Below are 14,808 nucleotides of genomic sequence, written 5' to 3' on the forward strand. Positions count from 1 at the left end.
AGTCACTGAGAGCAGAAACCGGCTGTCAGACTATGGCGCCACACTCAAGAGCCTGCTCAGTGCCATCACCGCCCAGTGTGCGCAGACAGACCTGGGCTTGCTGCGGGGGGTCAGAAGCACCCACCTCCAGTGGAGCAGTCATGCCAAACTAGCTGCCCCAGCAGTCTTCAAATACGAGTTCAACAAGGACGTTTATAGTTTCCCGCCGCATTACGTTGGCCTGAAAACCATCATGAGCAAGTTTCAGGCCAATTTGAGCCTGGACCCTGAGACCGCTCACCGCAGCATCGTTATCACAGGAGACGGGAAAACCGCCGCCTTTACCTGCGAGAGGATGGACCCGATCTACGACTCTCCCCGCCAGGCCTTCACCTCCCACAAGGCTGTCCTGAGCACCGAGGGCTTCGAGGCCGGCAGGCACTTCTGGCAGGTGGACGTCCGGGGCTCAGGTGTGTGGTCCTTGGGTGTGTGCAGGGGATCGTTCCCCAGAGCTGCCCGGACCCCACCGTCTCCCCGCAATGGCTGCTGGCGATATATGCGGTCCACTGGGTCACGGTTTGACCCCCACACAGTTCAAGTGGGAGTTTTCCTGGACTACGAGTTGGGAGAGATTTCCCTTTACAACCTGAATAGTGGATCCCACCTGAGCACGCTGACGGGCACCTTCACAGACAGGCTGTTCCCCTACTTCTCTGTGGGACCCTGTTCATCATTTTCCATGACTCTAGTCAATGAATGTTGAATCCCTGTGAATGTGTCCATGTTCCTTTTCTTTATTGAAAGTGTTGGAAATAGGGTTCCCCTGGTGGCAGAACAGGTTAAACCGTATCACTGAGAAGCCAGCTGCAGCTGCCTCAACAGGAGTTGGGTCCCGGCCCAGGGATTGACCCACAGGGCGAGCAGACCTCTGTTTCCCCGCTGCTCCCCTCAGCGGTGTAGGTCACCAATCTGCCTGCTCTGCTCCCCACTCTGCCTCTGAATCCTCTGACGTCCCTACCACCCAGTCTGTGTGCACAAAAAGAAAAAATCTTTTTAAAAGGTTGTAAATAAAGAGCCTGAATCCACATTTGCTGTCTCGGTGTTCATGTTTTCTTATTCCGCCCGTTCCCCCCCGCCATGTTCTCCCCTCTGCCCGACTGGGCAGCCTGTCAGCAAACCTGGAGCCCCTTCTCTGGCTCTGGGTTCTGTCTGGGAAGTTCTCCACCGCCCAGCCCTCCCCCCACAGGCCTGGAGTGATCTCTGGTCAGTCCAGCCACCATGGCTGCCAGCGAGGAGTAAGCGCTCTCCCCTCCTGGGGTCTGTGGCCTCGGCAGCTGTGACCCCAGAACCAGAGTTGAGTGGGGTACACCTTCCATGTGGGGGTGACCATGACCTTGCATAAATTTCATCAGGAATTCTGAGGGACATTCTGATTTAGTGACTGGTTTTTTTGTTTGTTTTCCAAATATCAATTTCTGAACCTATAAAAGTATATTCACGGGTCCCCACTACTCCTGGGAAACCAAAGAGATCCAAGACACCGGGAATCACAAATCCCAAAATGCCATCACCACGGAAGGGAAGGTATGGGAACTGAGCACCCAGGCTCGGTGTGTCACCAGACTTGGGGGTTTCAAAGGTCTCTTGGTTTCTCATCAGCTCTCACTGTGCTATTGGGGTTCCCGCTCAGAGGAACTGCACTAACCAATTTATCTCCCTCTCTTTCTACCTCAGTAATTCCTTTCGCTTGTAAGAAAAGAAACATGTGTCCATTGCCTGATTCACAAGTTCACCTTGATCTGTCAGTCTCCTCAGGCTGTAGAAACCAACCTGTTTTCTTACTTCACACATTCTGGATTCACCTACTGTGTCCTCAGCATTAGATTAACATTAAGTATCCATGGGCAGAACTTGCCAGACTGAGTGTGCCCCAGTGAACTCACCCCAAGGTCTCAGGGTTGTTTTCCACCAGCTGGAGAGACTGAAAGGTCTTGAAAAAGGTATCAAAGCAATAGCTTCAGGCCCTTCCTGGTGGGCAACAGGTTAAAGCCCAGCTCTGTGAGGCTGTCCACAACTCCCTGCCCAGGGAGTGACCCACAGGGCGCGGCAGACCTCTCCTGACCCGCCCGCTGCTCCCCTCAGCAGTGTACTTCGATGACCTGCCTGTTCTGCTCCCCGCTCTGTCTCTGGTGAATCCTCTCACCACCCCTGTGTACCCCAGTTCTGTATGCATAAATAAATAAATCTTCAAAAAGATAGTTTCAGGTAAAGTTTGTCCACCACTTCATTGTGATGAACATGAGGCCGCCTCAGAATCCAGGGGCCAGAAACCCCATCAATGATGAGCTTAGACAGAGGAGACAGGGTGCAGGATTAGAGGGGAGTGGGGGGGTGGTGGGGGCAGGAGAGAGTGACCACACCCTGCAGGAAGCCGCATCAGCGAGAGTCACCGGATGTATCCTCAGGCCAATCATTCCCAGGACACTGATGGGATTTGGATTCTGGCCAATGGGGTGGCAGGACACACCCTACAGGACACACCCTATGCTGCATATAAAGCTAAGCCCATCAGTCTTGCACTGGGCAGTCGCTGGAGACGGACCTCCCGCATACCTGTCCTGCCACCCAGAGACCAGGCCACCCTGCTGGAAGCAGAGTCCGGAGCACCTCGAGGACCCTGTGCAGCGCCCCAAGGACACAGGTAAGTCATTACCAGGTGTGCCCATCCCAGGGCCAGGGAGCCGGAGTGGCAGCAGCGGGTGCTGACCACGCTGCAGGCCTTGGGAGGCCTCAGAGGGGCAGGAACTGCCCTCTGGAGGCCTGTCTGGAGGTCAGTGAGGGTAACATAGAGGGAGCTGTGGCAGCTGGCAGGGTTTTCGTTTTATGATTGCAGCAACTGCCTTTCCTAACTGGACTGCCACATCAACGCCCGGCATTGAAGTTACTCAGCCAGGGACATCCAGGGAGCCAGGCCCCAGGGCCCGCGCACCCTCCCTCGCTGAAGCACACCCACCTCCGGGCTGGCCTGGCACTGCCCCTGCCCTGCGAAGGCTCTGGAGCTCCTTAACAGCGGCTACCTCCTCCCTCCCGATGGGCGACAATTAGATTTTTGCTTGTAAATTCAGCTATTGAAGCTCGAACAAAAATCTGGTCAAATATTGCTAAGGACATCCTTTTCTTTCTCTCCTATTTTCTTCTTAGGCCCTGTTCTCATCCTCATGCAGAAGCTGGGAGAATTCCCCCACCCACTTGGCCACCGTCTGGATCCTGCTCCTGAGTCCTACCGGCCTTGGTCACCCTGCTGCTGGGACCCCGCCTTCTGCCCAGGAAGAGGCCCTCTGTGCCCGCTGCGGCCCATCCCCGCTCCACACCGGTGAGTTTGTAACCACTCGCCATGGGTGTCATGAACCTCCCAGCGCCCACGGAATTCGACTACGGGAACCTGCGGTTCCTGGTCACTCACAACCCGCGCAGCGCCACCCTGGGCCAGTTCATCGAGCTGCTCAAGCAGCACCGGGTGACCACCCTGGTGCGGGTGTGCGAGTCCACTTACGACACGGCCCGCGTGGAGCGCGCGGGCATCCGCGTGGTGCACTGGCCCATCGCGGACGGGGCGGCCCCCTCCCAGCAGACGGTGGACGACTGGCTGAGGCTGGTGAGCGCGCAGCTGCGGGAAGAGCCGGGGTGCCGCATCGCGGTCCACTGCGCGTCGGGCCTGGGCAGGGCCCCGGTCCTCGTGGCCCTGGCGTGCATGGAGGCCGGCATGAAGTGGGAGGATGCGGTGGCCTTCATCAGACACAAGCGGCGCGGAGCTTTGAACCGCAGGCAGCTGCTGTACCTGCAGAAGTATCGCCCCAAGATGCGGCTGCGCCGCCGACGCGCCCCGGGCTGCTCCGATAAGTGCTGCGTCCAGTGAGCGGCGGGCGCTCCCGGAGCGACGCGCGGAGAGGACCGAGGGCCCCACGGTCAGGGGCCGGGTGGGGGCTGCCACCTCTGACTCGGGGGTCCATGCTGCTGTGTGGGCGCAGAGGCTTCCTGCAGTCCGCGTGGGAGCCACGGCCCCTCCGCCCTGCGCCCCTCCTGGGCCCCAGCGCAACCGGGTCCGCGTCGCGCAGCGCAGAAGAGACGGTGAGTGACCACGCAGAGCCCGGGGCGGCCCTGAGCTGCAGTCGGCATCCCACCGCCTACACCCCTCGCGCTTGTCCCAGGGTCGGCCCTCAGTCGCGGTCACCTGCAGCTCCGGGTCTCCATCTCCAGGCTAGAGCGGAGATGCGCGCGCAAACCGCGCGGGATTGTGCATGCTTGGTCCAATTGGCTCGTGTGGAAGCCTCGGTGTTGAACAGCCTCTCGGGCTGGAGCTTGAGGTTTTAGTGGCCTGGACAAAAAGCCTCACCGTTGATGTTGACTTCCGCTCCGGACGGCTGGGCCAGGGTTTCCGTCAGGTGCTGCCTGTCCTGTAAGCAGATAGGATGTGGTGGCCCAGAGCAGGCCACCACTCAGCACAGAGAGAAGCACCAGGACTCCCGGAGCTCCTCAGGAAGCAGGTGGAGGATGCGGAAGGGGCTTGGCCTTGGGAACCCCGGAACTGGCTGGGGGACAAGGTGGAAGCTGGGAGGAGTGAGCTGTGCTGTGCACTGGAGCACCCCAAGGGCTTCCTGGGAAAGGAGCAGCATGCTACTGAGACTGGGGTCCCCGCAGCGTCGGATGTTGACCAAACGGTCACTGAAAGAGCGTCGGATGTTGACCAAACGGTCACTGAAAGAGCGTCGGATGTTGACCAAACGGTCACTGAAAGAGCGTCGGATGTTGACCAAACGGTCACTGAAAGAGCGTCGGATGTTGACCAAACGGTCACTGAAAGCAGAAGCCAGGTGTGGGACCATGGCACCACACTCAAGAGTCTGCTCAGTGCCATCGCCACCCAGCGAGTGCAGACAGACCTGGGGTTACTGCGGCGGTGGGGAGCACCCACCTCCATGGGCCACGCCCTGGCCCCCACACCACAAATTCGAGTTGCAGTTTTCCTGGAATATGAGTTGGGGAGATTTCCTTTCTTAGCCTGAGTTCCGGATCCCCCCAGTCCGCGGAGGGCACGTTCACTGCTTCCCCCCAGTGTCTCCCTCGGGCCCTCTCCTTCGTTGTTGTCCATGGCTCCAGTCACAGATGAGAGCTGGACACCGATATGCCTGTGTTTCGATTCTTGCTCTGTTCACGGGGTGTTCTGTAAATAGAAAGTGTGACTCCATCCCGGTGTCTGCGAGCTGTGTCTTCTCTGTCCCCATCTGAGTAACTGTCAGGGGCCCAATGCCCCGCACGGCGGGGGAGGGCAGGAGACAGGTGGCCGGACCAGGAAGGCCCTCCCCGTGAAGCCGCCTGCCCGCCTCCGCGAGAGCCACCTGCCCCGCGCTCAGTCCCGTGCCCCGTTCTGGCCCAGCAGGGAGGACGAGCGCTCTCCCCTCCTGGTGTGCTGGTGACCTCAGCAGCCCTGACAGCAGGACCAGCACTTCGTGGGGCTCCCTGTGTCGGATGACTGACTAGAATGCGTCAGCTCAGAGGCATTCTGGGGACACTCACACCTCCGAAGTCATGGTTATTTGGAAAAAAATCGAATTTCATTTCGTCAGTAATTTCAATCTACTAAGGCACCAAATATATACAAGACTGGTCTGTGACAACCTTTGGATATCATGGAGGGGGGGAGGGTTTGCATTATTTTTTTATTGAGATAAAGTTGGTTTATAGCAATATTGTTTCAGAATAGTGTCAGTAAAATAATCAAGGTTTCTGCCTGGCCTATTAGAGCTGCAGAATTGACTGCCTCTGTCCTTTATAGACGACACGGCTCACCGCGGCTGTATTACTAGCTAATGTATACTCTGTTCTTTCCAGACACTAAATAAAAACATTTTGCCCTCCTTTATTTCTGACTTGGCTTAGTGTGTATGGGTTGGGAAGGGTAAAGGCCTCTGCCTCCCTGTTGTGACCCCTTGCTTATTATTTTCTCATCTTCACCTCAGACTCAAAGATGGTTGCTGGAGCGCCAGCCATCACACCCACATCCGGGCCAGCAGGAGAGTGGGAAGGGCAAGAACGGGGCCTCTCCTCCAGTGAAAACACCCGGCTGGTGTAGGACTGTTTCCATTTCCATCCCAGCATAGGTAAACCGAACCAAAAAATAAGACGGGTTGGGAGCTGTAGAGTCAATCAAAAATTTCACCAGTAAACGAAACCCATGCTGACGAGACAGCCCCCTGCTACCACTTATCCAGGCCCCTGCAGCTGTGCTCGGGGCGGGTTCGGGTGCATGTCTCACATGAGGTTGTCTACACTCTGGCGCAGGTTTCCATGTGCCTTTACAGCTGGGACTTCAGCCACGCATCTGTTTTAAGGACCTTCGATCTCCCCAGCTTCAGCTATTAAAGGCAGAGCGCCAGGGCGCCTGGATGGTGTAGTGAAAAGCAGCTCATCAGCTCAGGTAGCTTAGGTGTGATCCAGCCATCAGCCCAGCCCCATCAGCTGGAGAAAAGGCAACTTAAGCCCCCCCAGGCCTGGCCTGAATCCCTCTGGCAGCCCCTCCCTTCCTTTCCTGGACGAGCTCCATCTGCCCCCTGCTGGTCAGACGCCCGCTGAGTCCTGCCAGCCCCCACTCCCTCATGGCCACTCTCCTGCCCCTTTCCCATCTGTGCTGTCAAGAGGTCTTTCCTGGACAAGGGTGTTGCCCACACTCCTCAATCCCCGCTAATACTCACAGAACCAGGCCACACTCCTGAATCCAGCCCCCGAGCCCACGGCCACAGGAAGAATCCAGAATCTGCAGGCGCTCTGCCTCCAGGGACTCACACTTCTTATCAGCACAGACCCTTGTTTTAGGGAGCTACGGGTCACCCCCAGACCGCAGGGGCCCCACCCTTGCTCATACTGTCCTCCCGGGCTGGAAGGCTCCCCCCAACCCCCTGCTCTGCCTGCCAGACCTCACAGGTCAGCTCAGACCTGGGTCCTGTCTGCGACCTCTCCCGCCCCTGCTCCCCTTCCGCTCCCACGGAACTTTCCAGGTTTGGTCTGCAGAGAACGCACACTACTCAAAACCCTGTCTCCGCAGGATGGCCAGCCACTGGGAATTAGAATTTCTTAGTTTATGTTTGTGCCTCAGTATCTTGTCTATAACCTAACTACTGATGGGCTCTCAATCAAATAAAAACCACACACGTAATTAGCATTTCGGTGCGTCTGTGCCTGTGAGATTCCCTGCCCCGTGCCTGGTGCCTGCCACGTGAAATCACCACCTAACGTTTTCAGCACTCTCCTGGAAAATGTTTCACGTCATCCTGCCATAACTGTCCCAGCTCTGGAATCTTTACCTCGTCCAGGCAGTGGACAGTCGCCTCTGCTGAGCCACGGGGCTGCGGGGAGGTGGGGGCTCTTCTGTGGGTCTGCCTGTGGCTCCCACCCTGAGCCCCGTTGCTGTTTCCGGGCTTGTTCGAGACTCAAGTGGCCTCTTCTCTCGGGCTCCCTTCACACAGTGACCTTCCTTCCAACTGGCCGTGGCCTCTCATCCACGTGGTTTCTACAGAGACCCTGGAGCAGTGGCTCGCAATAGCTTCATAACGCTGAGACTTAAACCCTGTGCCACCAGGGAGCCCCCACAAGAAATGTTTAATGAAGGTCATTTTTTGAGAGAGCGCTGGCACTAACGCTGGTGTAGTGTGACAGTGACGTTGCCACTGGGTGTCCCGAACCTCTGTGTGATTCGCTCTGTTTCCAGATTTGCTTTATTGGGGCGACTAGAACTGAACCCCAGGTGCTTGTATTTTATTGCATTTGGAAAAAAGAGCTGGATGGGATCCGAGTAGTTTGCACATTCCAATGGGTCAGCTGAGGAGCTGTGGAAGTGTCCAGAAGCGGCACTGAGCCTGGGGAAGAGCTGGGCTCTGTGAGGGAACTGCTGTGACGCCAGCCCCTCGTCCCACCTGTTATCACCTGGGTAGTTGGACAAGTACCCTAACCTTCCTGACTCCCCATTCCCTTATCTGCTGGATGGGATAGGAGTCACCACCCCATTGCCTGTAGGGGTGTGGTGGCGCAGTGGGTTAGGACCCAGCACTGCAAGCCAGCCGCAGGCTGCCTCAGTGGGAGTTCGATCCCCGCCCGGAGGTGACCCCAGAGCGCAGCAGACCCCTCCTGACCCGTCCGCTGCTCCCCTCAGCAGTGTCCTTCATCGATCTGCCTGTTCCGCTTCCCCCTCTATCTGTGGTGACTTCTCACCACCCCTGCACCTCTGGCCTATATCCCAGTTTATGCATAAATTAAAAAAAGGTGAAATGATACATTTGTTTGCCCTCCGCGCGGTTTCAATCCTGCAGTTCCAGTTACCTGCGGTCGACTCTGGCCTGGCCGTGAGCGTGTGATGAGATATTTAGAGGGGCAGAGAGGGCCCACAGTCACAGGCCTTTTATTTTGGGATAGTATCATTACTTTTATTTTATTTATTCCTTTCCCTTTCTTTTTATCATCGGTTTTCTACTTTATGAATGCAACTTCCTTGTAAACGTGTGAACACAGCACATGTGGAAGGGACACTTCTGTGGCTTAGAGTCTTGCAGCAGCCCCCTCAGGGAAAGGCCACTGTGGGAAGAGCCAGAGAGCGGCCTGGTGTCCAGCCCGCGGGGCCGTGCCTTAACTGCCAGAGTTGTTATTTTGGCACCATCACCACCATCCTCTCCTCCCCGTTCCCTCCTGCCCTGAGATGAAGCTGGGTCGCAGCTCTGCCGGCGGGGGGCGGTGGCCCCAAACCTCTATTCACGCAGCTACACAGACTAGGCAGAGCGCCGGGTGGGCATGAGCTGCCCGGCGCCCCTGGCCACGCAGACTGTACCCCGACCCCAGTCGGCCCAGGAGGAGGGAGACTCCCTTCGGCCTGCGCTCGGGGCTGTGGGGCTGCCCCCCATTCTCCTCACCAAACATTCTATTTCCTTGCTCACTTCTTGTCCCCCCCACCAGAGCCCTGTACCCCCAAAGAGAGACGGACTTCTCTCCGACTAAAGGACCTGAAGGCCACCCTGGAGGGTTAATCTCTGAGAAAGAAGGCTGATTTCTTCTTTCATCAGTTCAGCTCACTCGGCCCAGGAAGGACAGCGAGGGGGTTTAAGGAAAGAAAACCGCGGGGACCCCAGGCAAAGACTGCTGCTTCAACCCTCTGCCCAGCCCGTGGCTGCTCTGGGGGGCAAAGCAAGGAGAAAGGAGCTCCCCGGGGCGGTGGGTGGAAGCGAATTCAAGAACATTCTATCATTCACGCGGAGGACAAACAGGAAATAAAGAGCGGGAGGCTTGGAGTGAGTGTCTCATTGGTCGTGATGATCAAAGGTAATGGTTAAGACGCACACCCAGACCTCACCCGGCCGGCCGGCCCCTGGCCACGCAGGGCCCACGCAGGGCTGCCGGCCTCCCCAGCCACGCCTGGCACTTCCGCCCCGCCAGGACCCGGCTCGGAGCCGCGGCGGCCGCTTGGAACCTGCTCCCGTCGAGGTGCCTGGACGCCCACCGCGAGGAAGAGCCGAGGTGGTGACCTGAGTCTGCAGCCTGTGCACGAGTCCTTCTCCACCTCCCGTTCCCAGACTCTCCTCTCCCCTCTCCCACCCCATCGTTGTTCCCCAGAAACAAATAGGATGGCTTCACGGGTCAATTCTTTACACGTACAAACACCAAAAGCCCCTGGCCACCCCCCTCCCCCCGAGCCCCGGTGCTGGGCCCGCAGCCAGCGGTGGGTGAGGTGAGGCCGCCTCAGACCGCGGAGCCGCTGGAACTGTCTGGCTGTTCCGGAAGCTTCTTTGGCCTCTGGCCTTTACCTGGAGGCCTCTTCCTTCAGCTCCTTGTTTTTCCGCACCTCTTCCGCGTGCTTGTCCTAGGAGGGAGGGAGGGGAGAAGGCCGGTCACACGAGGCTGCCCGCGGCCAAGGGGGCCAGAACCCAAAGCGAGGTGGCAGCCACAGGAGGCGAAGAGCAGGGTCTGCACAGGCATCCTGAGGAGGTGCGGAAGGAGGCAGGTGAGGCCGCGGGGGCAGGGGAGCCAGGTGCCGCTCGGCCCAGGGCGCTCGCTCCCCGGCTGCGGCAGGACCCACCGGGCAGCAGCCCCCCGGCCTCAGGCTTGCCCTGCCCTGGCCGACCTGGGGTTCGCCATGACACAGTCACTGCTCGACTTGGTGCAGGGAGCCGGGGGTGCGGCCTGGCAGGAGGAGCAGGTGGGGCCCCGGGCTCCTCCCGGTGCCCCCACACATGCCAGCTGATCAGTGCCTTGATTTCTCATCTCTCCAGAGAGTAGGTTTAACCCCCGGGTGAAAGACGAGGGCCCCGAGAGTTAGGAACTGACCGCAGAATTTTTGGAAATGCCAGCGCCCCCCTTGCTCTGAGAGAACCCTCTCTGGTGTCACAGCCTCGTCCAGACACCGCGTCGGAGTCCCCGTGCCGGCTGGGGGCCTGGCCTCTGGCGAGGGGCCTGGGTGGGGCGCGCATCCCTCCCGGCACCGTCCACGTTCTCCTCTGGGGCGCACCGAGGTCTGCCCGCGCCCGCTCCGTCTGGGCCCGGGTGCTGGGGCCCGGTGCGGGCCGCCCCTTCCTCGCCCCATCTCTCCCACGGCGGGTGCTCACGGACGCGGCCTCCGCCAGGCCTGGGCTCAGACGTCCCGACATCACACCCTGAACCCGCGGCAGAGCCATGGGCAGTGCCAGCTTCCAGGACAGACCTTGGCCGTCGGTCCCGCAGGGGCCCTAGAACGTTCCGCGGCCCAGGGGAGCGTGTAGGGGGGGGCTGGTGGGCTGGGGTAACCTCGACCTCGCTGTGCAGCAGGAGCATTTCGGAAGCCCCCCGAAACTGCAGGTCCTGGGGCAGCTTCCCCCGAGACCCAGGCACCTGTAACCTTGAACGTGATACCAAGAACACCTGGCGCAGAAGTCAGTGACCCACACTGGCACCGCGGCCACTGGCTGGCGCGGGCAGGAACGTGGTGCCCTGCGCTCTCTCCGCCTCCCGCCTTCCCGGGAGGGCGAAGGGGCGGGGCCGGTGCTGGGGCCGGGGCCACCCCCAGCTCTGCTGGCCGCTGGCTTCCTGACCTCACCTCGGCCAGGGCGGCCTGCCCGGAGTCTCCACCTGGATCCACCTCCGTCCCTGCCCTTGCCCGTGACGCCCGTGACCGCGTCTGGCAGAGACCAGCAGGAGGCTCGGGCTGGCCTCCCGGGGACAAGCCCTGGGCGAGTCACCTGGACCCAGGCAAAGCCCGGGCGGGACATCTGCCTGCCCTGAAGGGCTCCCGGTCGGGAGACCCCGGCCCGCTCCCCTCCTGGGCCGCCTGCCGCACTAGCGATGTGGTGGAACCAAAGTGCTTGACTCTCAAGCACCATCGCAGGCTGTCTCGGTGTTCGCTGGGGTTCGGCCTGAACCCCGCCCGAGCCTGCCACAGCCCCACCTTTGGCACTGCCAGAGCAAGCAGGCTCCAAGCAGCCGCCTTCCCTGGGTCGGGGTGAGGGGGTGGCCGGATGCAGGGCGCCCGCCACGTTCAGACCCCTGCCGACGAAACCAGAACTTTCTAGGGCTGCTGGCAAGGGCCCCAGCGCTAGGCGACAGGCAGAAGGTCGGGGCCACGCAGCTCACCATGGGACGAGGCCGATCGGGTCCCGGGAGTCACCGCGCGGCAGGCGGCTCCTGAAATAAAACACAGAGCTGGAGCCCCCCAGGAGCTGCCGAGAAACTGGGGCAGCCTTGCGGCCGGGAAACGAGGCCAGCGAGTCCCCAGCGGCGCCTGCTCTCCCGCCGGCTGGCTGGCGGCCGGCCCAGTCGTGCACGTTCCTGATATTTAGGTGACACGGTTCGGCTCATGGGCGGGCAAGAGGCGGCGAGTCGGCGGACGGCGGGCTCCTGGCGAGGAGCTGGAGAGGAGCGGGCACCGGGCGCACCCTGCCCTTGGCCGGCCTGGAGCCGAGGGGTCACGTCCGCTCGCTCACGAGGACCACAGTCCCCGCGAGGCGGAGCCAGGACACCCCGCGGCTGTGCGTCCCCTCATCCTCGGGAGGACAGGCCTGCCTAGGCCTGCGTCTGGGCTCCCGAGACACGGGGAGCTGTGTCCTGGCGCGGAGCGCCCCCAGGAACTCCAAAGCCGGCTTGTGTTTCTTGCTTATGATTTCCCAAGTCATCCCTTGGGGTGCGCAAAGGACCCAGCCTCGTGCACACGTCCCCAGGCTGCCCAAGCCTCTGCTCCCTGAAACGCCATGCGCTGAGCTTGCCCCCAGGACGGAGCGAGCCCCAGGGGAGCGCACCCCCAGCCCTCACCTTCTCTTGCAGCCGCTCCAGCATGGCGGCGAGGTGGGCCTCTCGGTTCTCCTTGTTGGATTCCATCTTCTGGGCCAGCTTCTCCTTGGCCATCTTGATGAAATTGTTGTTTTCCTCGATGGCCTTCTGGATCACCTCCCGCTCGTGCTCTCGCTTCTCCGCCAGGTGCTTCAGGAGCTCAGCTTCCTGGTACTGGGGGGCAGGGGGGCGAGAGGCCCTTGGAGGGGAGCGTGCTGGGCTCCCAGGACGCCCCAGGACCTACCTCCGCCACCCCCAGCCCGAGCGGGGCCTGGCCCCTCCGCAGGGAGAAAGGGCCTGTCTGGAGTCGCCCCTGCACCCTCAGCCGTCTGTGTCACTGCTGCCGCCCCTGGGTCCATCTGCTCACAAAGCCCGGATGCCGTTCCTAGCCACGCGGGCAAGTCCGGCATTAGCCCTAGGGCGCGGTGACGAGGTCGTCCGCCTGGCACGTGATGCGCCCTGAGCCGTGCGGGTCAGCAGGGGCTATGCTGTCCTGGGGGTATCCAAGGGGGCCACGGGGACCCCGGGAGCGCGAGCCCCCGCTTGATGGTGCTGGGAGCCGGGACCGTGCCGCGGGGTTCTCCGGAAGACATGACGCTGCCCTCCCCAGGCCAGGAGGAACTGGACGTGCCCCAAGGAGCCTCAGACCATCCCTCGGAACGCTCCAGGGTCCAGCTGGAGCGAAGCCCCGTCCAGGGAGGGTCCTCAGGGCGCAGGCCGCTGCACGCCGACCCCACGAGAGTCCTCCCTAGCGTCTGCGGTCGCCCCAGCCCAGGGCCGCCCCATCCTGCCCCCGTCAGAGCATGGAAGCTGCCGGCTCCGGCCGGGCGCGGCCAGCCCCGCACCCCCGGCCCCGGTGAGCTCCTGGCCACCAGGGCCTCCCAGCCTTCCCCTCACGCCTCACTCTCTGCCTGCCTGGGGGAGCTGCCCGGTGGCAGTGACCGCCCCACTCGGCTCTCCAGCTCCCTCCCCTCGTGCTGGGATGGGGGCAGGAGGGCAGACTCACCTTCCGTCGCTCCTCCGCTGCCTCCAGCTTCTTCTGGATCTCCTCCAGCGACGGGTCTCGCCGCCGCGGCAGGGAGGCGTTGAACTCGGGCACCCCGTCGAAGGAGGGCGGCTTCAGGATGACTTCGAAGGACTGGCCCGAGGTGCGCTTGTTCAGCTCGATGACCTCCATGTCGGAGATGACGCACCAGTTCAGGTCCACCGTGTCGGCTGGGAGGGCAGGAAGGGGCTGCTCACCCGGGGGCCGGGAGACCGGGGGTCCCGGGGCCAACCCACCGCCAGGCTCGGGGGCACCCCAGGCCCCTGGGCGGCCCGGCACCGTGAGGCCCCAGCCTCGAGGGCCCCGGGACCGGGCCCTGCGCCTGCCACAGGCTCCCCCACTGTGACCTGGGGTGCAAAGGGGCCTGCTCCCCCGACCCCCACCCACCATCCACCCCTGCCCCCCCAGTCTGAGGCGCGGCCGGTGACCCCCAGGCCCCTCCTACCCTGCTCTCTTCTCTCTCTCCAGTCAGCGCTGTCTTTCCGCTGGCTCTGATCTTTCCTCCTACACTGTCTCCCACACCAGCCTAAACAGGAAAAACGGCCTCCGTCACCGGCGCCCTCTCTCGCTCCAGACCAGCCCGTCCTTCCCCGGGCCCCTGGGAATCAGGAGGTGCCTGTGCCTGACGCCCCATCAGGACCGCTCAGCACCCCCTGCCAGTTTGGGGGACACCTGTTCCGGGCCCCGTCACCTGCGCTCAGCCGCCGCAGAGCCTCGGCGGCCGGGCACACGCCCTCTCCCCGCTCTGCACTGTCCAGCACATTCTCTGACCGCCACCAGGAGACTCCGGCGACTGCCACGTCCCCCCTCAGGCTCGGGCTGCGGAGGGCTCACTCTGCCTCCCCCACCGCCCGCTCCACGGCGCCCGCTGGTGAGACCGCGTGGCACACTCAGGCTCGGCCACACAGCGGGCCCAGCTCCGGCCTCGGAGGCCGGCAGACCCCAGACCCAGCGGCCGGGGCTCTCCGGCCTGGGGAAGAAACGTGCCGTGGGGAGGGGGGTCCCAGGAAGCGTGGATCGGGGCTGGATGCGGGGGTGCAGCCACAGATGCTGCGCCCGGGTGCTGCAGCCTCTACCTTTGTATGTGTAGGATGACTGGTTCAGGGGGTCGGCCAGGAAGCAGGAGCAGAAGAGAGACACCAGCGGGAGCTCCTTCATCTTCTCTTTGTAGGCTGCGGAGACACGCCGGGAGACTGAGCCCTCGGCCTCAGGAGCCAGCGCCTTGCGAGTCTGGGTGAACCGAGGCCCCCAAACCGTCCAGCCCCCCTCACCCCAAGCGTCCCGAGGCCCTCTTGTGATATGAACCCCACCTCTGTACACTTACTTGCCTCTGAGCCTACCAGGGCACCCCAAGAGCCCCATGATGTCCAGTGGCAAATGCAACAGGCCCCAAGTAAATAGCCAACACCGAGGCTTCACCCCGCCTGGTGCCAGCCCAGGGTCTCGCCCCT

The 14,808-nt window shown here is 61.7% G+C and overlaps 1 protein-coding gene and 1 pseudogene across 2 annotated transcripts; one reads left to right on the forward strand and one right to left on the reverse strand.

Moving 5' to 3' along the window:
• The first annotated feature begins 3,373 nt into the window (after positions 1–3,373).
• Positions 3,374–3,895, forward strand: LOC101625552 (annotated as a pseudogene).
• Positions 3,896–9,309: 5,414 nt separating this feature from the next.
• On the reverse strand, positions 9,310–14,554 carry STMN4 (stathmin-like 4). 2 transcript variants are annotated; one of them, XM_012724751.1, is made up of 6 exons: positions 14,434–14,554; positions 13,803–13,883; positions 13,319–13,527; positions 12,295–12,486; positions 11,620–11,670; positions 9,808–9,877 (listed from the first exon to the last, which is right to left on the reverse strand). In XM_012724751.1, the coding sequence occupies exons 1-5, from the start codon at positions 14,513–14,515 to the stop codon at positions 11,650–11,652; spliced, it is 585 nt and encodes a 194-aa protein (XP_012580205.1). In that variant the 5' UTR covers positions 14,516–14,554; the 3' UTR covers positions 9,808–9,877; positions 11,620–11,649. The 2 variants fall into 2 exon arrangements, with proteins under 2 accessions (XP_004682477.2, XP_012580205.1); XM_004682420.2 differs by lacking the exon at positions 11,620–11,670 and having other exon boundaries at positions 9,310–9,877.
• Positions 14,555–14,808: the final 254 nt, after the last annotated feature.

This window comes from Condylura cristata, unplaced genomic scaffold (assembly GCF_000260355.1).
Source record: "Condylura cristata isolate star-nosed mole 26May11 unplaced genomic scaffold, ConCri1.0 scaffold00014, whole genome shotgun sequence".
Lineage (NCBI taxonomy): Eukaryota > Metazoa > Chordata > Mammalia > Eulipotyphla > Talpidae > Condylura > Condylura cristata.

Excerpts from the sequence above, each read along its gene's own strand:
- STMN4 (XM_004682420.2), bottom strand. The coding sequence starts at position 14,515 with ATGAAGGAGCTCCCGCTGGTGTCTCTCTTCTGCTCCTGCTTCCTGGCC. Across the intron at positions 13,884-14,433 it reads GTCATCCTACACATACAAAG|GCTGGTGTGGGAGACAGTGT; the intron begins GTAGAGGCTGCA and ends TTTCCTGTTTAG. Across the intron at positions 9,878-12,294 it reads TGGAGCGGCTGCAAGAGAAG|GACAAGCACGCGGAAGAGGT; the intron begins GTGAGGGCTGGG and ends CCTCCCTCCTAG.